At 36.5% G+C, this 25,116-nt stretch overlaps 1 protein-coding gene across 4 annotated transcripts in view; it reads left to right on the top strand.

The window, feature by feature from the left end:
* DMXL1 (Dmx like 1) overlaps nt 1-24,732 on the top strand; it is a 105,401-nt gene extending 80,669 nt beyond the window's left edge. For 2 of the 4 annotated variants that reach the window (XM_039364526.1, XM_039364523.1), the window contains exons 37-45: nt 2,657-2,798; nt 4,639-4,689; nt 4,944-5,004; nt 7,724-7,851; nt 9,372-9,464; nt 9,981-10,072; nt 11,893-11,945; nt 21,016-21,233; nt 21,847-24,732. In XM_039364526.1, the coding sequence (XP_039220460.1) occupies nt 2,657-2,798; nt 4,639-4,689; nt 4,944-5,004; nt 7,724-7,851; nt 9,372-9,464; nt 9,981-10,072; nt 11,893-11,945; nt 21,016-21,233; nt 21,847-22,071 (1,063 nt within the window). In that variant the 3' untranslated portion in view covers nt 22,072-24,732. The remainder of the gene's footprint in view (nt 1-2,656; nt 2,799-4,638; nt 4,690-4,943; nt 5,005-7,723; nt 7,852-9,371; nt 9,465-9,980; nt 10,073-11,892; nt 11,946-21,015; nt 21,234-21,846) is intronic. The other 2 variants (XM_039364527.1, XM_039364524.1) reach the window with 1 other exon arrangement.
* Nucleotides 24,733-25,116: the final 384 nt, after the last annotated feature.

Raw genomic sequence — 25,116 nt, 5'->3', positions numbered from 1 at the left:
TTAAAGTAATTCCCACCTTCTTATCTACCCTCCATCTCTCCATTATTTGTAAATATTGAAACCTTGATTGTAAAATATTTTCTTTCCTTAGCAAATCAAAAGATTTTAATTGCCAATCTGTACCTGACCAAATGAGCAACTCTTTGTAGGAAATATTGTCAAAATTCACCCCTTTAGAAACCCCTTGAATTGCCTGTCCAGGAATCCCCGAAATGGGTATTTTATAGTTCAGTTTATAATGATACTTCCTCCAGACACGGAGTATGGCATTTCTTAAAATATGTGACTTAAACACCCAATCTACTTTCTTATCAAAAACTAAATATGCGTGCCAACCAAATAATAAGTCCCAGCCTTCAAGAACCAAAATATTTTTGTTTGTTAAATTGAGCCAATCACTTACTAAAGTTAAAATGGCCGCATCATAATATAATTTCAGATTAGGTGCTTTAAGTCCACCCCTTTCTCTAGCATCTTGTAAAATCTTAAACTTAACCCTTGGTTTCTTGCCACCCCATATAAATTTATTAATACCCTTCTTAGTAAAAGATTGTATGATCAAATGGGCCCAGAATATACAGGAACCAATCTTAATGGATTCTTGGGAGATAATCTGGGTTAGAAATGTTAAATTTACTCAAGCACAAAATTTGAGGGAAAACTTTTATAAAATGTTTTATAGATGGCATTTGGATCCTAAAAAGTTATCTTGTATGTATCCGAATTTGCAACCCAAATGTTGGAGATGTGGTTCCTTGGATGCAACTTATTTTTATGTTTGGTGGACTTACAAAAATATTAAAGCTTTTTGGATTATGATTTGGTGGAACATTCAAAAGGTTTTTAAAAGGAAAATTAAATTTACTCCCCAATTATTTCTTTTGGGTATTTTTGTGGATTTTGATGTTAAAGAAACTATTTTAATGCTGAATTTAATAACAGCAGCAAGACTATTGGTGGGTCAGTATTGGAAAAAAGATTCTCTGCCTTCTTTGGAAGAATGGGTGTTCAAGGTTTCTAACTTAGCAGAAATGGCTAAAATTTCTGCTTACTTAAAGGACCATTCACAAAAGAGATATGTTTCTGTATGGAGAAGATGGATAGAATATATTCAGAAGAAGTATGGAACAACAAAGTTTCATTTATTTTATGAATAATGGATTTTTATTAAATTATGAATTCAAGTTTGCAGAGAGTTAAGGGTTATTAGGATTTCGGTTATTGTATAAGTAGTAAATTTAAGTTGACTATGTTTAGTTTTCTTTTTTTTTTCTTCTTTTTTTTGTAACCCTGTACTGAGCTCTGGGAAGTCGGGGGGGGAAAGGGGGAGGGGGGAGGGGAGAGTATGGGTAGTATGTTCAATAGTTCAGATTTTGGTGATAGAGGATTGCTCGGGCATTTTCCCTCAGACCGCATCCGATTGAGAAGAAGAGGAGAGGGATAAGTAAGTAGAAAGATGGAGGAGAGAGGGAGGGGAGGAGAGGAGGAGGAGGTACAAGGAAGGGGAAAGTGAAGAGATGAGAGGGGGATGCGTTCTGGGGGGAAATGGGTGAGCAATGTCGGAATTTGTGTGATTTTAATTTCTTATGTATCTGAATTTTTTTTTCTTATGATTGTAATGAAAATAAAATAATAAAAATTGATAAAAAAATAAAAAAAAATAAATAAATCCTTCATTTGTCTAATAGAGCATGATAATGGTACCAAAATCACACCAAAAATAAAATAAAGGATGTTTTTCAAAGTTAAAAAAAACAAAAAAACCACTTCTTTTGACTGACAGACAGCATTTCTCTTCTCTTCAACCACTAACCGGTTTTCTTTGAAGCTTCCTCTGATTGGCTATGTAGATATTACAGCTCATAAGAAATTCTGAAGTGCAAATGCATCACAAATCAGATAAATTATTGCCAATAACTCATGGAATATCAAATGAGAATTCATGGATATATGTACCTAAGCAGCTTTGAATTAGAATATGACATTTGTAGGTACTCTGCATTTCCTGTGTCAGATGAGGAGAGCACATCTTTCTCCTTCTGTCCTGGCCACTTTTTACAGAGGCATGATCGAGAGTATTTTAACAAACTGCATCACTGTTTGGTTTGGTGGTAACAAAGCCTCAGAGCCTCAGTTAGAAGGTCCATACAGAGAGTGGCCAGCTAAGATTATAGGAAGCTCGCTCCCGTTATTTGGGATGCTGCTTACAAGCACGATGTACTTACAACTCGAAGCATTGTTAGAGACCCCACACACACCCAATTCACAGTCTGTTTCTGTTGGTCACCTCTGGAAGGAGGTTTCGAAGTATTTCTAGCAGGACTATTAGATTCTGCAACAGCTTTGTTCCTTATACCACCTGTCTTGCAAATTCGCAGGATTCTTTTTTCTCGCCGTGTATATGTATACATCCTAAATGGACTGTGTTGTTGCTCTGTGTTGTATATATGTGTGTTTGTGGGTATATCCATAATCTTTTGTCATGTTTATGTAGTGTATAATGGAGGTAGTTACCTTTTGGGGGCTAAATGCAACAAAAATTCATTTTAATGTATGCTGATTAGTGTACATTTAAAGTGGCAATAAAGTTATTCTATTCTTCTATTCTACTCTAGTAATTCATGGCCAATATTCATTTGAACATTTTATTTTATAGAGCTGATGACTTCTTAGTTATACATACTCGTGATGACTTGGGAAACATTCAAGGAACTACTCCTTATACACACAGCACTCTTGGAACACCAATCAATATGCCATGGCTTGGCAGCACTCAGACTGGCAGAGGTGCTGCTATGGTGAGTCACGTTATTGAGAAATAATGATCTTCAGCATTTATATTTCAGTGGCTTTTATTTTATTTAGAATACATACTTCTAAATAATCTGTTAAGATTTAACAAATACTTTGAATATTAATATTAATTTAAATCAATCTTAACATGTTTATTTGAGCAATTTTGAATGTGAGGTTAGATGTTTAAACTTCTTTTTAGAACTTCTTTGTGTTTTCTATGCACTGTAGCCTAGATAGGAAAGTGAAACCTAGAGGAGGGTTTTCCCATCTAAATGTTTTAGTATTTTCTTATCAGGCAACACATAGACTAAGTGAAGAAAGGAAACAAAACCAAATAAATTCTCATGCTTTCCTTGATACTTGATTTATAAGAAACTCATCTGGAATTTACTCTTTCTTTGCTTTCTTTTGAAGCACCCTTATGCTTTTTTTCAATGTCACTGTCACTGTCTTTTGGTTTGGGCAAGACTTATTTATTTCTTTAGGTTACATTTGTGAATGCCTCATGCTTTAATTACAGTTATCATCTGGAATTTTTGAAGTTTCTTAGGTTGATTTTGTGCTGGTAGTTTATAATGAGATATTGTTTCTGAGACTTCTCAGGCATTTTTAAATAATGTATTGATTTATGAAATGCAATATAGAATGTTTTTTAAATTAGAACATAAAGTTTTCTTATATTTTTATTATTTACATTTTTGTCATGCAACAATGGCAACATTTTCCTCAACCTAAGTTACAATATAATGCATGATTTTTGATAGAAACAATTAAGTTGTAATATGTATTCATTGTCACAATTTTTATTGGCACCCTTCTACTAAGTCTGCTAATCATTATATTTTAGCTTGCTCTGCTTTTCACAACTTAATCATCCCAGTTTATACTATAAACTACTATCATATATTTCATTGCTTAACAGATTTTCCCTAATATAGTTTTTTTTCCTTTTAATAAGACAGTATAATCAGCATTTACATACTGCTGTATAGAGTGTTCAAAGTACATCACAACATTATACTATAATTCTTACTGTAACTTGGCATAATAAATAGATGTTATACTCATTTTGGAAACAGATGGAAGAGATCTGACAAAAACGTACCAGAGAACAGCCAATGTCTTCTTATTTGACTTTCCGCTTTTCATTTAGATTTCCATTATCTCCTCAATCAAATGATTCTAGCAACAAACTTTAAACTTCTCCCCCTCCCGAGCTCTGTTTTGTTATTAATTATATTGTGTTCCTTCTCTCCCTAGAACTCATGTGACTTTCTCATTCAGGACTAATACTTCTATCACTTTCTCACATAAGTATTCCTGAAAAACTTTGCTTGTTTTCATTATTCAGCACAAAATCTGAGGCATGTCAGCTCAATCACTAAAACTTAGCTTCAGTGTTATCTTAGTCTGTTATAGGCCTGTAACCTTAAAGAAAAAAAGCCAGACATAATTAAATTGCTGAAATACATTTAAAAATTTCTGTCACTTTTATCACTTTACCTTACACAAATGGGTTGCTATTTATTTCTATTTACATACATCTTTCATACATCATTTTAGATAAAAATAATCTTGTAGTACAGACTGATTAAAAAAATCAGATTATAAAATAAATTATGGCTATACTACATCTTAGCGTTTGCTACAATTTTGCTTTGTCACCTAGCATTCATTACATAAATCTTTTTCCAACCAATGTATTTCACACCTAAATCTTCTGTGGATGATTAAATACAAAGCATAGTTTCTTCACTCCTGCTTATTTTTGTAAAAGTTTGTTTGACTCTCTCTTACATGCCTCTGCTTCTGCCTTTGTCTTACTTACCTTACAATATACAGGAATATTCCAATAAATTTAATGGAATCAGAAAGGAATTGGCAAGAAAAGAGGTAAGATTGAAATCTAGTGTATGTGTTTAGCAAACCTTAGATTTATGGACCAAAAGCTTCCAAGAACCTGGATTTAGATTCTGTTGATAAACACTGTAGGAAGCGTTTCGTCATTGATTGCCATCCATTTCTCAAACCCCAAATCACGAAGGGAAGCAAACATAGTAGTGTCTGCGTTTTATCTACTAATAATTTTAAATGAATATATTTCTGAATAATTCTAAATGGATCTTTTAATCTTGGACATTTAATAGATGATCAAGAAGAATCTCAATAATGTCCGAAGAATGGCTTCTCATCCAACACTACCCTATTGTAAGTTTTTTATTTCTAATTTATAACTTTGTTGTAATTTATAAGATAAAAAATAGTAGAAAAAAATTGTGGCAAAAGAACCTTATTCAGAAAGTCAAATTATAAATAACCATAGTTAGTTATTTGCAATTATCTTGTTTGCAATAATATTTATTTATTTACAAATATTTATATGCCGCCCAATCCCAAAGGACTCAGGGTGGCGTACAAGGTTAAAAACAGTCATAAAAGAATAAAATAATCCAGTCATACCGAGAGTCCGATCATATCCCGGGCCCCCGGGGACATCAGCCCCAGGCCTGCCGGAACAGGAGAGTTTTAACAGCTTTCTTAAAGGCTGGCAGGGTGGGAGTAGTTCGAACCTCGGGGGGAAGTTGATTCCACCAGGTCAGAGCCACCACAGAAAAGGCCCTTCCCCGAGGGCCCACCAGCCGACATTGTCTGGCCGACGGGACCTGAAGGAGGCCCAATCTATGGGACCTCACCCGTCTCTGGGAGCTGTGCGGCAGAATGCGGTCCTGTAAGTAACCTGGCCCTATGCCATGAAGGGCTTTGAAGGTGATAACCAACACTTTGAATTGCGTCCGGAGACCCACAGGAAGCCAGTGCAGCTCGCGGAGGATAGGTGACACGTGGGCGTACCTTGGCGCGGCCACAATCGCTCTCACGGCTGCGTTCTGAACCAACTGCAGTCTCCGAACGCCCTTCAAGGGTAGCCCCATGTAGAGCACGTTACAGTAATCCAGTCTTGAGGTGACAAGGGCATGAGTGACTGTGAGTAAAGCCTCCCAGTCCAAATAAGGCCGCAACTGGTGCACTAGGCGAACCTGTGCAAAAGTCCCCCTGGCCACAGCCGATAGATGTTGTTCCAAATTTAGCTGTGAGTCCAGGAGGACACCTAAGTTGCGTGCCTGCACTGAGGGAGGTAAATTTGCCCCCCCCCCAGGACTAAAGATGGACCATCCAGTTGGCCTTTGGGAGGCAAGACCCAGAGCCACTCAGTCTTGTCAGGGTTGAGTCTAAGCCTGTTCACTCCCATCCAGACCCTCACATCTTCCAGGCACCGGCACATCACGTCTACTGCTTCACTGAAAGGACACGGGGCGGAGATATACAATTGGGTATCATCCGCATACTGATGATACCTCACCCCGTGTCGCCGAATGATCTCACCCAGCGGTTTCATGTAGATGTTAAAAAGGAGGGGGGACAGGACCGAGCCCTGAGGCACCCCATAATCGAGGCGCCTAGGGGTCGATCTCTGTCCGCCTGCCAACACCGACTGCGACCTGTCAGAGAGGTAGGAGGAGAACCACCGCAATACGGTGCCGCCCACCCCCACCTCTCCGAGACGACGCAGAAGGATACCATGGTCGATGGTATCGAAAGCCGCTGAGAGGTCAAGAAGCACCAGGATAGAGGAATAACCCCTATCCCGGGCTCGCCAGAGGTCATCGGTCAGTGCGACCAAAGCAGTCTCAGTGCTGTAGCCGGGCCTGAAACCAGATTGAAAAGGGTCCAGATAATTGGTTTCATCCAAGGATCGCAAGAGTTGAGACGCCACCACCTTCTCTACAACCTTCCCCACAAAGGGGAGGTTGGAGACGGGACGAAAGTTCTTCAAAACAGCTGGGTCCAGGGAAGGCTTCTTGAGGAGGGGCCTCACCACCGCTTCCTTTAAAGGTTGCGGGAAAGACCCCTCCATCAAGGAGGCGTTATCGCCTGGAGCCAGCCTCGTGTCACCTCCCTACTGGCAGAAACCAGCCAGGAGGGGCACGGGTCCAATAAACAGGTGGCGGCATTCATTGCCCTCACGGCCTTGTCCACTTCATCAGGGGTCACAGGCTCAAACTCGCTCCAGATAACATGACTAAGACCAGCCCCTGGCAACTCGGCTGGCACTGCCCAGTCGGAGTCCAGGTCTCTCTGAATCTGAGCGATTTTGTCCGAACAGAAACTGAACAAACTCCTCAGCTCTCCCCTGCAAGGGTTCCTCCGCCTCCTCCACTTTAAGAAGGGAGCGGGTCACCCTAAACAAGGCGGCCTGGCGAGATTCTGCGGACGCAATAAGTGCGGAAAAGTGAACACGCTTTGCCGCCGTTATCGCCACTAAATAAGTCCTAAGATAGGCTCTTAATAGTGATCGGTCAGATTCAGAGTTACTGGCCCTCCAACATCGCTCTAGACGTCTCTTGTGGCGCTTCATCTCCCGGAGCTCCTCAGTAAACCAAGGGGCCCTCCGGGGACCACCACCACAGAGAGGTCGCAAAGGTGCAATTCGATCCAGGGCCCCGGACGCCGCCTCATTCCAGGTCGCAACCAGGGACCCGGACGAGTTGTAGACAAGGGAGTCAGGTATTTCCCCAAGCTCCTCCTGGAATCGATCTGGGTCCATTAGGCGCCTGGGGCGGAACCACCTAATGGACTGATTTGGCTGGGCTTGAATGAGTTAAGAATTTTCCTTATATATGCTAAAATCTTTAATGTAATACAGATCAAAGTATGCCCTTAATAGTAAAGAGCCAGTAATTATTATTTGTAAAATACAAGCAAAAGAACAATAATTGAAGAATTTTTATTTTAATAATTTAGGAGTATACTTCTAAATGATTATAATTGCTAATCTGTGTTGAAAATAATTCTTCAGTTCTTTTTTTAGTTTGTTGTAAGTACTTTTTCCTTTTTTTAAGTTTCAAAGTTATCTATTTTTCTATTGCAGATTTGACAGGAGCCCAGGATGGCAGTGTGAGAATGTTTGAATGGGGCCATTCTCAACAACTTGCCTGTTTTCGATCTGGTGGTAACTCCAGGATTACACGGATGAGGTTTAATTATCAAGGGAATAAGGTACCCTCCTTTTATCTCTTATAAGACCAAAAGAAATATATTTAAATGACACTTATAGCTCTATATTCCTTTAATTAAGGCTCACAAAAATATTTGCAGATTTCTAAATAAGTTTATAAATTTACAAATTGCTTATTTGTTGTTCCTTTCCAAAATTTATATTGTTTTTTTTATTATTAAAAATAATCCAACTATTATAAACATCACAAATGAATATTCACATTTCTTTTTGTTTTGGAAAACATAGTAAATTAGACATTAGCTATTGCCTTAATCCAATGGCTAATATCTCTGTTTTTACTCAATATATAAGATCCTCTAAATTCAAATAGCTTGTGTGCCTAGCAAAGAAGATTGAACTGAAATTTCTGTCACTGCTCATGTGATTGTAAGAATTTTCAATGATCGTTATTTGATTTAGACTTTTAACTTATCATGTCTAGGGCTTTCATATACCTGGTGCCTTAACAACTAAACCAAAGTGGCTCTTAACATAGGCATACGATACCATATGCAATTAAATTTAAAGATTAAAGTTATTTTAATTATTAATAGGATTTGATTATACGGTGATTGTTATAGCTAGAGGGATTATAGAATAAGAGACATACCTTGTTTTCTTTTGTTTTCAAGTGACAAGGATTGTCTGTTTATAAAACTATGGCATCATTTGCATAAGTTCCCTAATTGCTCTATATTGCAAGCTATCTTTTGCACAATATGATAGTATTTTTAATCTTTTAAATTGCACACACCACACTACAATATCAATGTTTACACCTTTATTAATTACCTATTTTCTTTTGTAAGGGATTAAAAAAGGTGAAAAAGGGGTTTGGTTTTTTACATTATTCAAAATTATAAGATAGAGAAAATATCTCTCATAGAAAAATGTCTCCTGTTTCATTTTTGAGGTTCTTTTCTCTGTCCATTAACAAATGCAATTTCATGAGCAAAGGTACAGAATGAATGTTTCTGGTTGTGAAATTATAAAAGTATTTTTTCCAATACTTTAATACAGTGGTTCTCAACCTTTCTAATGCCGTGACTCCATAATACAGTTCCCCATGTTGTGGTGACCCCCAACCACTTATACATCACCGTGTGCCAGGGGCGTGGCCAAAGAAAAGGGGAAAAAAATGGCGGATAGCCTTGTTTGGCAACCCCCGTGAAATGGTCGTTCGACCCCAAATGGGGTCCCGACCCACAGGTTGAGAACCACTGCTTTAATAGATTCCAATGTCTTGTATATACATAAAATTTTGTATTTTAAACTAGTTGGATCCTGTTGTGTTATTCTGCAAAAATATAATGTTACACAAAAATATACTTATAATGAATGAATGAGGAGGCTCTTGTTCATGCAAATTCCAGTTACATTCAGTTCTTCCAGATATGCTAGGAATTGCTAATGATTTAATATACATACATATCCACACACATCTGGAAGAGCTTAACTATGAAGGAATCAAATAATTAAGTATTAATATAATATAAAAACATGTATCTACTTTCTTTAGTTTGGGATCGTTGATGGTGATGGACATATAAGTTTGTATCAAACAAACTGTAAAGGTTGCCTATATAATGGAAGCACACCCAAACCATACCTGGTAAGTCAGAATATTTTCTAGTTCTTTTAATTTACCTTTTTATATAACCACACAACTAAGTCCTTACTTTAATTTGTTACATTGCTGTATATAGGACAAATACACTTGGTCGAAAATTGCATGTATACCAAATTTTCATTATATTTTTTATTTGGGGAAGGAAGAAAAGAATTTCCAAGCAAAAATAGGACTTTCACACTTCAAACATTTTTCTTCATAGATTTAATCCTCTTGAAAAAATCATTTGAAATCTGTAAACTAACTGTGCTTTAAGATTATAGTATTTTATGCAGTCCAGGGAGTTGTTATAATCCATAAACTAGAGATTAAGATTCAGTTACTAACCGAATTGGAGGTTCTGCTATTCTGTGAAAAAAAATAATTGGGGAAAAATTCTGCTAAGTATACTGTAGCAAGCTTCAACCTTAAATTAATATATCATTTTCTAGGTAAATAAGCTCTAACGTTAAATTAACCATATTTTTGTTGCTTTACTATATTTTTTGTTATTTTTAGACATGGCAATGCCATAACAAAACAGCTAGTGATTTTGTGTTCATCAGTTCTTCATCTTTGATAGCTACTGCTGGGTTATCTACTGACAACAGGTATTAAAAATTATTTAAGATCATAACAATAAACGTATAAATAAATTGATTACTAGTACTGTAGTGATTTTATACAAAAAAAAAATGATTCCCGGTGTTCATTCCTTTTTAAACCATATTATTCTGTGGAGAACAGCTTTTTATAATAAATTGAGCAAGGAGCAAGTGTATCTTGACACGGAAGTAAAAATTGTATGTATTAAGTACAAAATTTATATTAGATGCAGTCTATTTTTGTCCTTGTTCCCCATAAAGCACTTCAGGGCATAAGACTGTTTACTTTAGGAATGGCCTTTCTCCCTTAATATATGTCTGGTCAATTTGATCCTGCAGAGTTGGCATACTACAGATTCCTTCAAATAAATAATATCATCTCTTAGGATCTCAGAAGCATACCTTCTCAATAGCGTCTGACCTTTGGAAGAAGGTTACCCCCTGAAATTTGGATGCCCTCCTCTCTTGTATTGTTTAGAGGAGTTATGTAACTCTTCACCCTGGCTTGTGGTGAGGGAAAATGAGGCCTTTACTTCATCGTGCTTGCCATATTTTATTCTTACTTTTTATGTTTTATTTATTTAACTGTAATTTCTTTGTTGTGAACCACCCAGAGTCGGATGGCATAGAAGTTTAATAATAAGTGATTAAGGTACAAGCCTGGAAATCAGGAGACTATGAGTTGTCGTTCCACCTTAGGCCTGAAAACTGTTTGGATGACTTTGGGCTAGTCACTCTCTCAACCCAATCTACCTCACTGGGTTGTTTTAGGAAAAATGGAAGCAGGCAATTTTATTATTTAAGTTCACAGCTTTGAGTTACTAATAAAGCAACAAAAGCATGATAAAATTCTAATAAATAATAATAAAACAGCCATTTTGATCCCAGAGATTATTGGCATACTAAGCGCTTTACTAAAAAATCTTGGATGGCACTTAGAAAATCTGAACATTGACAAAATTTCTATATGTCAGTTATAAAAGGCCACATTGCTAGAATCTGCACATAAGCTGTATTACGTTGATCATTACAACATTCTAAATTCTTGGGAAGAACTTGATACATATGAAGGCCAAGACAAGCTAAAGAACCAACAGCTATTACTTCACATTTTTATGTGTAATAATAACAATAATAATATCTGCCTATCCCAGGTCCTTGGGAAAGACTTGATTGGTGAATAAAAATGCCAACTCTGGTCTAAACCTTTGACTGACTATGCATTCAAGTGTAATAATAAACATTGTGTCTATATTCAATAGCTTTGATTTGAAGTATAATCATACCTGCCTATATCTGCATTATAATACAGGTAGTCCTCGACTTATAACAGTTCGTTTAGTGACCAAAGTTAAAACATCACTAAAAAAAATAACTTATGACCGTTTTTCACACTTATAACTTTTGCTGCATCTCGCTGATCATGTGATCAAAATTCAGTGTTTGGCAACTGGTTTCTTATTTATGATCATTGCTGTGTCCTAGAGTCAGGTGATCACCTTTTGCAACCTTCTAATGAGCAAAATCAATGGGAACGCCAGATTCATTTAACAACCATATTACTAACTTAACACCTGCAGTGATTCACTTAACAACTGTGGCAAGAAGGGTCATAAAATGGGGCAAAACTCACTTGACAGATATCTCACCTAACAGTATAAATTTTGGGCTCAATTGTGATCGTAAGTCGAGGATTACCTGTATTTAAATCATTATCTATCTATCTATCTTTCAAAGAAATTATTTGATGCTTTTAAAATTTTAATTACTAATTCAGTTTGTTCTTTATCATATATATTAAAGTGGATGTGTTTGGTTTTTTTTAGAAATATTTGTCTGTGGGATACTTTGGTTGCCCCTTCTAGTAGCTTGGTTCATGGTAAGCTTAACTAGCATCTATCTATCTATCTATCTATACACTAACATAAAAGTCTAAAATAGTTTTGAAGATACGAGTCTCAGGTATATTCATATTCAAAAACTAATACACAGATCACTGAGACTAAAAATTTATTTAAAAATTTAGTGACATCGTCAAGTTCTAGCCAGGATTGAGAATCACGTTCTTATAGTCTCTGTAACGCCAAGTGTTTGGCTAACTGTGTTGCCGGTCTATTCAGCTACCTCCCCCCTGTAATTAATTGCTGGGTTGTTTCTATCATACTCGTTGACAGCTGTTTAAATTTAGACACCCTGCTCCTCTCCTCACGCCCCGCCCGTGTGGAGTGTGTATTCTGCCGTGCGCAGTCATCTCGCTGCTTTTCTGGTGTTTGCATATGTGATGCTGCCGTTTTAGCTAGCTGTTCCTTCTTGCTGTCATCGTCCCTGTCCATGTTGGCTCTAAGTCCCCTGCTGTCACACATAAAAGTATACATAGATCGTAATATGGGTTTGCTTAGAGAAGATGAAAATCTTTTTAAACAAGTAAAAGACCAAAGGCGAACTCATATTAAGAGAATTTATGGGGTGCTAGTAGAACTGGATTCAGAACCAGAACTAATTAAAGAATGTATGATTAAATGGGCACAAAATTTTGGTGAACCAGTTCTACTAGATACCTGGGAAACCATCTGGGTGAGGAATGTTAAATTTACACAAGCCCAGAACTTAAGGGAGAATTTTTACAAAATGTTTTATAGATGGCACCTTGATCCACAAAAAATGTCTCGTATGTATCCTGACTTACAGCCTAAATGTTGAAGATGTGGTTGTTTGGATGCTACTTATTATCATATTTGATGGTCGTGTAAAAATATAAAAGCTTTTTGGATTAAGATATGGTGGAATATTCAAAGAATTTTTAGAAGGAGGGTAAAATTTACCCCACAATTGTTTTTCTTGGGTATCGTTACTGATTGTGATGCTAAGGAGGTTATACTGATGTTAAATTTAATCACAGCCGCAAGGTTGTTAGTAGGGCAATACTGGAAGAAGGAATCTTTGCCTACCTTGCAAGAATGGTTTTTTAAAGTTTCTTATTTGGCGGAAATGGCAAAGATTTTGGCTTTTTTAAAGGATCAATCGCAAGAGAAGTTTTTTGCGGTATGGGAAAAATGGATAGATTTTATACAACATAAGTTGGATATAAAAAAATATTACTTGGTTTTTTAATAACTTATATATAAATCTTAATATTTTATAGATTGTATTTTTTTTCTTCTTCTCTTTCCTTATATTTCTTATTTTTATTTTATCTTATTTTACTTCTTTTTTTATATATATATATATATACATCTTTTCTTCTTTCTTTTCTTTTTTATTCTTTCTTTTTAAGCATTTTTCTTTTTTAATATTTATGCTTTTTTACATATATATTATTGTTAATTATCTTATAAGTTTATGTAATGTATTTAGATATATTTATGGTTTATACTTTTTTAATCTTTTTTAAAGATTTTTAGAAATTTTAATTAAGCCTATATTCAGCTCTGGGAAGGTTGGGGGGATGGAGTGGGAGGGTTGGGGTGGTTGGGTAGGGTTGTTTTTTGTTTTTTGTCTTTTCTTTTCCCTATTTGTAAAAATTTTAAAAATTTTCAATAAAAAAAAAGTATACATTTTTTTAAGGTTTAAAATCTTAAATTATACTTCAGCTACCTATTGAAAAATAAGATTTTGGTTAAAATTAGTCATTTTGCTAATATAACATTATGCACTTGTACATGCAATCAAGATAATAGTACTTGATAAAAGTTCTATCTATTTTTCTTCACATATATAGTAATGCTAAATAAGGGATGTATTTCAAAATTTGAATTTTGAAAAGTTTTAACATTTGAAAAATTTTGAAAAGTTTCAAAATTTGAAACATTTGGATTTCAAAACAGTGGTTTTGAATTTGAAGCAGGTTGTCTCAACCTCACATGATGTGTTCTAACACTTTTTCGGTCACTGTAGAAGTGTTTAAATTTGGAACAACTCTCTCAAAATAGTCCAAGTTGTGATCACGTGGTAAGCCATGACAATATAACTCGGCCAAGAATAAACTATAACATTTATATAAGCTATATATATTGGTTGAATAAATAAAAAATAGATGAATAAATAATCTACAGCTATAATTTACGACTTCTCACATCAGATGTTTTTTGGTTTAAACAATATACTGAATTTTACCGTAATATATTGATAATATGTTTTGTGAACTAGACCTTAATGAAAATAGTGTTAGAACTAAACATCTTGCTATGGGACTTTTCCTGCAAGTAACAAAATAACAGAGTTGGAAGGGACCTTGGAGTTCTTCTAGTCCAACTTCCCCATTCAGGTAGGAAGCCCTATACCACTTCAGACCAATGGTTGTCCAATCTCTTCTTAAAAACTTCCAGTGTTGAAGCATTCACAACGTGTTCCACTGATTAATTGTTCTAATTGTCAGGAAATTTCTCCTTAGTTCTAGGTTGTTTCTCTCCTTGATTAGTTTACATCCATTGCTTCTTGTGCTGTCTTTTTTTTTTTTTTTGTATAGATTTTATTAGTTTTTATAGGGTTAGGAATAAGGTAGGGTTGGGATTAGGATTTGGGTTAGAATTAGGTTTGGGGTTGGAGTTGGGGTTTTTCCAAATAACATTCTCCATATTTAGCTAACAGCATAATGTCTGGGTTCATGTGTTGAACAAACAATAATAGATAATAGTTAATTATCATAAACAATATGTTAATTAATCACTAAATAGCCTTCTTCTTGCTTATATTCAAAATTACATATCACATTCCTTTCTAACTCGTTTTTCTAGCCATTGATAAAAATTATCCCATATTCTAAAGTACATTGAGTCTTTTTTCTCTTTTCTCTTTAAAGTTAATCTATCCATTTCTGCACTCTAGAATTTTCTTAATTAGTACTTCTTCAGCTGGTAAATTTTCATTTTTCCAATGTTGGGCAAAAACAATTCTTGCTGCCGTTAATATGTGTAGTATTATTCTTGTCTTGTCTTCAGGTGCTTTGAAGAATAGTTTGACTCCCTCTTCTTTGTGGCGATCCCTTAGATATTGGAACACTGCTATCATGTCACTCCTAGTTCTTCTTTTCATTAAACTAGACAGACCTAGTTCCTGCAATGGTTCTTTATATGTTTCAGCCTCCAGTCCCCTAATCATCTGTGTTGTTCTTTTCTGCACTGTTTCTAGAGTCTCAACATCTTTTTTACATAGGGGCAACCAAAACTGGATGGATTCCAAGTGTAGTCCTACCAATACATTACAAAGTGGTATTAACACTTCATGTGATCTTGATTCTATCCCTTTGTTAATGCAACCCAGAACTGCATTGGCTTTTTTAGCACCCGCAGCACACTGCTAGCTCATATTTAAGTGATTGTCACTAGGACTCCAAGATCCCTCTCACAATTACTACTATTGAGCTAGGTACCATCTATACCAGTGGTTCTCAACCTTCCTAATACCGCGACCCTTTAATACAGTTCCTCATGTTGTGGTGACCCCCAACCCCCCATCCAGCTGGCCGGGGGGTATCAAAAACTTGACCCCCCCCCAAAAAAAGGAAAAAGTAGGAAAATATAGGTAGTTTTCGACTTACAACAATTCTATTAGTGACTGTTTGAAGTTACAACAGCACTGAAAAAGCGAATTATGATCATTTTTCACACTTATGATTGTTGCAGCATCCCCAGGGTCATGTGATTTACATTCAGATGATTGACAACTGATTCATACTTATGACGTTCACAGTGTCCCAGGGTCACGTGATCAATGGCCGGGGGCATGGCCAGCTGATCACTCAGGTTGCAGAGTGCCTGTGGGGGGGAATCTGTGGGTCTCTGGGATGGGGTGGGTGCCTGCCTTCCTTCCCTCCCTTCTCTCCCCTTGTCCCTTCCTTCCTTCTTTTCTTCCTTTCCTACACCTCCATCTTAGTCTCTTCCTCCTTCCCTCCCTCTCCCGTTGTCCCTTTTTTTCTTCCTTTTCTTCACCTCGCTTAGTCTCTTCCGCCTTCCCTCCCTCTTTCCCATTGTCCCTTCCTTCTTTCCTTCCTTCACTCTTCTTAGTCTCTTCCTCCTTCCCTCCCTCTTTCCCATTGTCCCTTCCTTCTTTCCTTCCTTTCTTTCACCTCCCTTAGTCTCTTCCTCCTTCCCTCCCTCTCTCCCATTGTCCCTTCTTTCCTTCCTTTCCTTCACCTCCCTTAGTCTCTTCCTCCTTCCCTCCCTCTCCCATTGTCCCTTCTTTTCTTCCTTTTCTTCACCTCGCTTAGTCTCTTCCGCCTTCCCTCCCTCTTTCCCATTGTCCCTTCCTTCTTTCCTTCCTTTCCTTCACCTCCTTAGTTTCTTCCTCCTTCCCTCCCTCTCCCATTGTCCCTTCCTTCCTTTTCCTTCCTTTCCTTCACCTCCCTTAGTCTCTTCCTCCTTTTCTTCCTCTTTCCCATTGTCCCTTCCTTCTTTCCTTCCTTTCCTTCCCCTCCCTCTTAGTTCCTTCCTTCCTTCCCTCTTTGTCCCTTCCTTCCCTCTCTCATTGTCCCTTCCTTCCCTCCCTCTTCGTCCCTTCTTTCCTCCCCCCCTCCATCCCCAGGAAGGGACAAGGGGAGGGGGACAGGCTGTCAGAGGCAGAGGAGAGCTCCGCCCAGCTCACTTGCTCAGCTTCGCCAGAAAACAAGCTGCTTGCTAAGTTAGCAAAAGCCCCAGGATCAGCGCCAAGCTACAGCTGATTCGCGCTTCTGCTAAATTAGCAAGCGGCACATTTTCTAGCTCGAGCAAGTTTGCTGGGCAGGAGCCAAGGAGAGCTGCTACAGCTGACCTGCTTCTTGGCTGCTCTGTAAAAGCGCGGAACAGCTGTAGAGGTTCGCCCCGATCTGGACAAGAGGGAAGGAAGGAAGGAAGGAAGGAAGGAAGGAAGGAAGGAAGGAAGGAAGGAAGGAAGGAAGGAAGGAAGGAAGGAAGGGAGGGACAAGGGGAAAGAGGGAGGGAAGGAGGGACAAAGAGGGAGGCAAAGGGAAGGAAGGAAGGAAGGAAGGAAGGAAGGAAGGAAGGAAGGAAGGAAGGAAGGAAGGGACAATGAGAGGGGGAGGGAAGGAGGAAGAGACCAAGAGGGAGGGAAGGAAAGGAAGTTCCAGCCAGCAGAGGCTTGGCAGCCTGGCTGCCGAGGAACAGAAGAGTGCAAAGCCAAGGAGAAGAAGGTGGCGGTTTCCTCCCAAATGGGGCTCCTTTTCTCCACCCCTTCCCTGGGTTTGTGGGGAATTTCTCATCACCAATGCTGACAGGTGCACTTTCGAGCCCGCCATAAGCTTTCTCGCCCCTTTTGCTTCTCCCTCCCCCCGCTTTCGTGAGGATTGTGGCGCCCTTGGGAAGCCGATCGTGCTTTGAAGCTTAGGAGAGGAGGAAGAGTCCCTTCCTCCTTCCCTCCCTCTCTCCCTGTCAAGCCCCGGCGGGCTCAACATGAATGAGCGGAGGAGGAGTCGAGGACAGGCAGGGTGGCAAAGGAGACTGGCAGCTGTTGACAGACCTCCCGGCTGACAAGCGCAAGTTCGGGGGTCGCCAGCTGACGGGCGCAGGAGTTGGGTACTGCAGCGACCTCCCCTTCGCTGACCTGCATGCACGAGAAGAAGTCAATCCGGTTGCTGCACAATGAGTCTCTGAGGAGGGCGGGGCCTTGCTCTGCGCCTGCACTCTTCATGCGCCCCCTGCAGGGCACATTTGGTAGAGTTCGCGTAGACTGCCGCCAAGCAGCATATTTTCCACAAACAAGTGAGGTGGAGCGGAGGACGGGAGGGAGAGAAGGCGGTTGACAAGCCCTACCTAAGACCATCGGGAATATATATTTTCCGATGGTCTTAGGTGACTCCTGTGAAAAGCTCGAGCGACCCCCAAAAGGGTCGCGACCCACAGGTTGAGAATCGCTGATCTATACTATACTTGTACATTTGTTTTTTCTTGCCTAAATTTAGAACCTTACTTTTTTCACCATTGAATTTCACTTTGTTAGATAGGACCCAGTGTTCAAATTTGTCAAGATCCTTCTGATTTTAAGCTTATTTTCTAGAGTGTTGGCTATTCCTGCCAGCTTGGTGTCCTCTGCAAATTAGATGAGTTACCCATTTATCCCCTCATATAAATAATTGATTAAGATATTGAAGAGTACTGGACCTAGGACAGAACCTTGGGGTACCCACTGCATACTTCCCTCCATGTAGATGTGGTTCCATTGAGGACTACATGTTGAGTGTTGGTCTGTCAGTTATGAATCCATCTGGTGCTGATGCTGTTCAACCCACATTTTTCTATCTTATCAAGTAGTTAGGTTGTGGCCTACTTTAGCAAATGCCTTACTGAAGTTCAAGTAAATTATATCCACAGCATTTCTGTCATTTTGTCAAATAATGCAGTAAGATTTATCTGGCATGAACTGGGGTAGAAGTTGAACAGATTGACTTAGTTCACATACAACAGTTAGTCATAATTTGTTTTGGTCTACCATAATATATTAGCCGCCCAATGATTCAGCTCTTTGATTCCTCAACAAATTATAATTTTTAAAAAGTTGGATTAATTTTGAGTACAAATACAGATGAAGAATGTATTTGGCCTACTGTTCCTGTTGTGTGAAATTATTGTATATATGATTATTATATAATACAAATTAACTTGTTTAGGAAAGGTAATTATTTCAATTATATACAGTTGTGCTTAAAGGTTTGTGTGCTCTTCTGAACTTTCATATTTCTTCATAAATAGGACCTAAAACATGATCTATTCTCCATATAATTCCTAAAACTAGATAAAGAGAACTCAGTTAAACAAATTAAACAAACTTGTTTATTTACTTATTGAGGAAAATGGTCAAAAGCTACATATTTGTGTGTGCTAAAAGTATGTGAACCGTTGCTTTTAGTATTTTCTTTATTTAATCACATTTTTAAACCTCCCATTTCTTTCACAGCAGGAATATGTGCCTCTGTTAGGTAAAAATAATTGCAACTAAATGTTTCTGAAAACTGTTGATAAGTTCTACACATCAGTCTGGAGGAATTCTAGCCTATTCCTTCTTACAGAACACATGAATTGGCTGCTTCAGGTCCTTCCATAACATTTCTATAGGATTAAGATCAGAACTTTGACTTGGCCACTACAAAACATTAACTATCTTCTTTAACCATTCTATGCTTGAGAATTTATCTCAGTGCATGAACCACTTTCTCTTTGAGCTTCATTAACAGACAGATATCCTGACATTTGTCTGTAGAATTTGCTGGTACAATTCAAAATTCATAGTACATAAGCAAGCCATTATGGTATAGAGGCAGCAAAGTAGGCCCTAAACCATAATATTGCTACCACCATGTTACTCAGATGAGGTAAGGTTCTTTTGCTGTTATGCAGTGGTTGTCAAATACAACATTTTTCATTCAAAGTTATGTTTTTGGTCTCGTGTCCATAGAACATTCTTTCAATAGACTTCTGGCTTATCCATGTTCTTTCATAAACTGTAGATGAGTAGCAATTTTCTTTTAGAGAGTACTGGCTTTCTCTTTGCAAACCTATCATGCACACTTTTTATTTAGTCTTCTCTTGATGGTGGTCTCATGAGCACTGGCAATCAACAATGCAAGAGGGTTTGTAGTTCCCTAAACGTTACCCTGAAGGTTTTTTTAATCCCCTAAAATATTACACACCTTGCTCTTAGCATGATCTTGGTTGAACAATCTTTCTTGGGAAGGGTAACAATGGTGCTGAATTGCCCCCATTTGAACAGATCTGCCTGAATAGAGTATGGGAGCCCTACGTCTTTGTGAGGTTTTTTTTTAACTATTTCTAACATGGTATCAACAAATGTTTTTGAGAGGCTTTCAAAATTGTTAGCCTTGTGTGAATTGAGAAACAATACTAGCTCTACCTAAATTGTAAGGTATTTCATTATTAAAGTATTAATGTTATATTGTAAGGTATTAATAATATTAACAGGATCTTGCAAGTCTAAAAGTGCCCTTCCTGTCTATCACTTTTACACTCCGCAAAACTAGGGAAGGTCTCTACTGAGATGTTTTGCCACCCCTGTGACAAGAGTTGTAGCTCTTCCTCCCAATTCCCAAGGTCATTCCCACATACCATTATAGAAATCCTTGTTCAAGAAGCCATGACTCATTTCCACATATATATGTGTGCCACGATTAGACAACAATTCAGAATTCTGTTCTTAAGATAAAGCAGAACCTCCCACACTCATTCTTGAGCATCCTCCCTTTGACTGAAACACCTGGCTCTAATTTCCCCTTCAACTGAACTGATAGTCAGAGAGGTTTGCCACACACAAGTAGCTTTGAATCATTTCCCTCAATAAATAAATGAATAATATAATGCTTTTGACTCATTTTATTGGGTTTCTATTATCTAATTTTAAGCTTGCAGGAAGACCGGATCACATTTTAGATAATTATTATGCAGAAATATTAAAAATTCAAATGGATTCACAAAGTTTTAAGCATCACTGTCACTGATTTTCATCAGTGCTCTTCATGTGGAGTCTTCCTTTAGCCATTTACAAAGATACAAGATTAAAATGTCAGTTTTTGCTCACTATTAAGTAAATTATTTGGAAGTTACATCAGTTACTGTAGCACACGGGTGTCAAACTTGCTGCGTCACATGACGTGTCACGACATATCATGACTTTTTTCACATTGCCAGAGCTGGGGGTGCTGTCTCCACATGATGCAGCCGGCCCATAGGCCGGTTGTTTGACACTCCTGCTGTAGCACATATAGTTATGTATGGGATGAGAAGCTTTTGAAAGTGAGATCCATAAATAGTCAATGTCAAAAAGAGTTTTTTGCCTACTTCTAACAAATGTTTCCCATTGGTCTAATTCAAAATCAAATGGATTCATCCAAATAATTCAGTATGGATGCTTTACTTCTTTAACAATATCATATAATAAAATGATTGAAATTCAGTAGTAATAGAATATTACTTACATTGTAATTTCTTTTAAATTTGTTTGAATTTCAGCTTTTACCTGTCATGATACTGGAGCAACTGTTTTGGCATATGCCCCCAAACACCAACTATTAATATCTGGTGGAAGAAGAGGCTACACTTGCTTAATAGATCTTCGTCAAAAGCAACAGAGACAGTTTTTCCAAAGTCATGATTCTCCAGTTAAAGCAATTGCTGTTGATCCTACAGAAGAATATTTTGTTACAGGATCTGCAGAAGGAAATATCAAGGTCATACATTACAAAATTCCATCTTGTTAATTTGGATAAGTAGTAGTTTCTTATATGTTCATTATAACATTTCTGAGAACTATTTATTTTATTTAAATATTTATATCACTTTCCACCTTATATAAACTTTGGGCAGCTTCCAGTCAAAAGTTAAAATAACATAATATCCTTATTAAAACTATAAAAACACAGCAACCTGGCTCCAAATCAAGCATCTGATGTGCATTCACCTCATCCCAATACTGGGGAGGGGGAAGCCTGCTGAACTTCAGAAGGAATATGTCCATGAACAGGAGTTCCCACAAAAATGGCATGCTTCCTAGCTTCCATAAAATGTCAATATTTAAAGGAAGGGACGAGAAATGTGCTCACTCTGTCTAACCTGGTAGGATAGATATATGTCCTATTTAAAATGTGTTCTAAATTGTTTTATTCTTAGCCTTAACTTTTTAAAAATACTACTTATTTAAGTATTCATGTTTAATTTCCATTCTTAACTGAACTCAAAAAGAACCATAATTAAAGCATCTGAGTGTTAATTGAAGCATATTTATCAGACTGGAAATCAACTCAAAACCATAATCCATTTTTTCCCTTTCTGTTTGTGTTTTAGGTATGGAGTCTGTCTGGTTTCAGTCTTCTTCATACTTTCCTCAATGAACATTCTAGGCAATCTATTTTCAGAAATCTTGGGACAGGTGTCATGCAGATTGAGACAGGACCAGCTAATCACATATTCTCCTGTGGAGCTGATGGGACAGTGAAGATGAGAATTTTGCCCGATCGATTTAATTCATTTGGTGAAGTCTTGAAAACTGATGTGAAATATGTATTCTAAAGTGCTGTTAGCACTTGTAAAATATTATAGAATATTATCAAGCATAATTGTACAGATAGCACTATAGTAATATTTCCTGATGTTTATATTTATTTCTTGGAGATATAGTCCTTAATGCACTAATGCCTTAAAGGTTAGCAAATTCCTTCTTATTCTGCATAAGAATAGTTTTTGATGATTCAGTAAATATTTATTATGTATTTTGTTGAGTACTGTTTGTTCTTAATTGAAAATAATGCCTCATTCCATGTTAAGCATGGTCTTTATCACTTAATTTCTAAAGACCATTCCATAAAGAAGCCTCATAATATTATCTATTTTAGCTTGACAAAACAATCAGTTGCCAAATTCCTTATTCTAACTGTATATGGGTTGTAGTTGTGTAAAATAAACATACTTGACATAAGTAGATACCCATGCTATAGTGAGATTTGCTATAGGAAGAAATGCTAATAGATGAGCCACCATGGATAATATTTTCCTGAGATCTAGTTTGTTCACTTTTCCAACTTGGTCTTTAGTGTGAAGAATTAAAAGATAAAAATTTGTCTTGGAACTTTTCATGCTTAATGACTGCTATCAGGATGGCAGTCTTTTTCTTAAACCAAGAGATATAAAGAAAATATATATAATTGAATCCTTATTTAAAATAGCCAAATATAGTATGAATATCTAGCACTGATTGTTTTAAGAATTATATTTAAAAATAATACATAACATTTAAAATCCATGAAACTGAATTTAAGTATATGTTGCATAGGATAATTGAATAATCTGGGTGGGGGTTATAAAATATGCTTAAATCATTTGGTAAAACACACGAAATCGACATATAATGTTATTTTCTCAGTAAATTTTGTTTTCATTTAAGCCAAACGTGCTTATTTTTCCACTGGCACTTAAATCATAGCATTTAGCTTTCATTTCTGAAGTAAACAAAATAAGAAAAGGTTGCAAAAGAAAACTATTCTAATGTATGATAAATAGTATAGATTTATATTTTTTTAAAAAAATCAAGAGTTTGAAATTTGGTTTTGTTAAATGTAATAACTGTGTACACTTAATTTTTTTTGACCAAAATATAAAAATGTAAAAAGCTTTCAAAATTTTCTGTGTGCTAAAATAGGCCATGTAGTGTAATAATTTTGAACTTCTCTTATTTTACTCATGTAAAAGTCTCGGAAAATAATTGGATTAGAGATAGATTACTTAAATGCAAATTATAAACAGTTTGCTAAAATATTTTTGTGGAAAAACTATCAATACAATTTCATGTGAAACAGATTTTGTCTGGGAATAGATGCTGTAAATAAAACAAAAATGAAGGGCTTGTATAATTAATTTTGTACTATTCTCAGGACACTACTTTTAAAAGTAACATTTCTTACTTTTATATAGAATTTTAATGTAATTTTAGCATATTTCTATGCAAATCTTAACAAAACAAGTGTTAACATAATCAAAAATACATTTGTGCAATAACCTATGTTATTCTTCTAAAGAAGAAATACATAGCAGCATATTAAAGAGCTAGTGCAGCTGTTCAATACAGTGAATTAAAAATCTGAATCAGTTTACAGGTAATGCAGAGGGAAGAATATAAATTGCAATGCTCAATCACAATAATTACTCTATGAAAATAGTTTTATACACTTTAGGTCTGTTGCACATATATTGAGTTGCTTGCCTGGAAGGTATATGTTTAATAGTCCAATCCTATAATTGCTTAGGGTATATGTATACACTTGGGGTCCTGAGCCATCAACAACAGTAATGCTCTGCTATGTTTGTAGGAAAATTATACTGTCATAACAGCTAGTATGTAGAAAGATATATTAAACGTTAGTGCTATAACCATTTATTTCATTTAAGAATATTAAAACAAATTATGTTGCCCTTCATACTTCATTCAGAAGATTAATGTGAAAAAAATCATTTCAATGCTTAGCATATGGACCAATTTACTGAATTTTATATCTGAATTGCAAAATCAGAAATTATATCAAAGTCTTGAGAATTTAGCTTACTTGTAACTCAAGCTCCTTTAATTAGATTTAACATGGGATTTTGAGAAAGACTATCATCTTTAGTAAACTTTTTGATAAGTTGCACTAAGTTTAAGACTCCAATATTGTGTAAAGCTCTGCATTTTGACTAGAACGACTAGTGTATTCATTAAGAAGATTCTTAATCTGATATTTTTAAGAGTCATGTATTTAGTACATACCTACACAAACAACCATGTACTACTTTTATGATGCCATAGTTGGTCAACATTTTATTTGAAGACTTAAAGATTTAAGTAATATTAAAATGTTATGTGCCTCTCTTTCATCCAGTTAGTATCTAGAGAATATTTTCCCATTAATGTTCTTCAACATTCTCTTTTGTTAGTATACCAAATGAAGTAGCTGGAATTTTCCATTTTTCTAAAAGCATATTAGAGATTCAATTTATTTCTTCTATAATTAAAAAGGCAAAATAATCAAATGCTTAAGCATTCTACCACCAGTAACTGGTCAAAAAATAGATAAGGGTGGTGCAATTGTCAATATTATAGTTTCCATTATTATGATTCTATATGTTTCTGTGTGTACAAAACAAATTACAAAGCATATGGATAGGTTTAGAACCCCCAAATAAAAGTTATCATTAGCTAATTAGTTCTGTTTATGTTTGCTTTTTAAATGGTACACAATTTCAGAAAAATAAACTTCTAACACATATTAATGTTCTATGGAAGAAATGCTCTAGTAGACTGATTGTATTGGAACCTTCTGCTGATTTACCCTAAAATGTAATTATTTTTGTTTTGTGGGGGCCAGTATATCCTAGTTTTTCACTGGACTACTTTTGAAATATATGTCAATAATATTTATGTTACCTGTATTCATCCTGAAATCAAGTCATATCTTTATTTTTAATTACTATAATGGGGTCCATTGTTTCTTAAAATCAGCTTAATACTGTTTAAAAGACATTATAGAATAAAACAGAATTCTCCATAGAATTTATGGGGAATTCATGGCATGGTATTAGAATATC

The sequence above is a fragment of the Crotalus tigris genome, unplaced genomic scaffold (assembly GCF_016545835.1).
Source record: "Crotalus tigris isolate CLP2741 ecotype Arizona unplaced genomic scaffold, ASM1654583v1 scf7180000019784.587516, whole genome shotgun sequence".
Lineage (NCBI taxonomy): Eukaryota > Metazoa > Chordata > Lepidosauria > Squamata > Viperidae > Crotalus > Crotalus tigris.
Note: the sequence above shows the minus strand (reverse complement) of the source record. Positions and strands in the feature narration are given on the sequence as shown.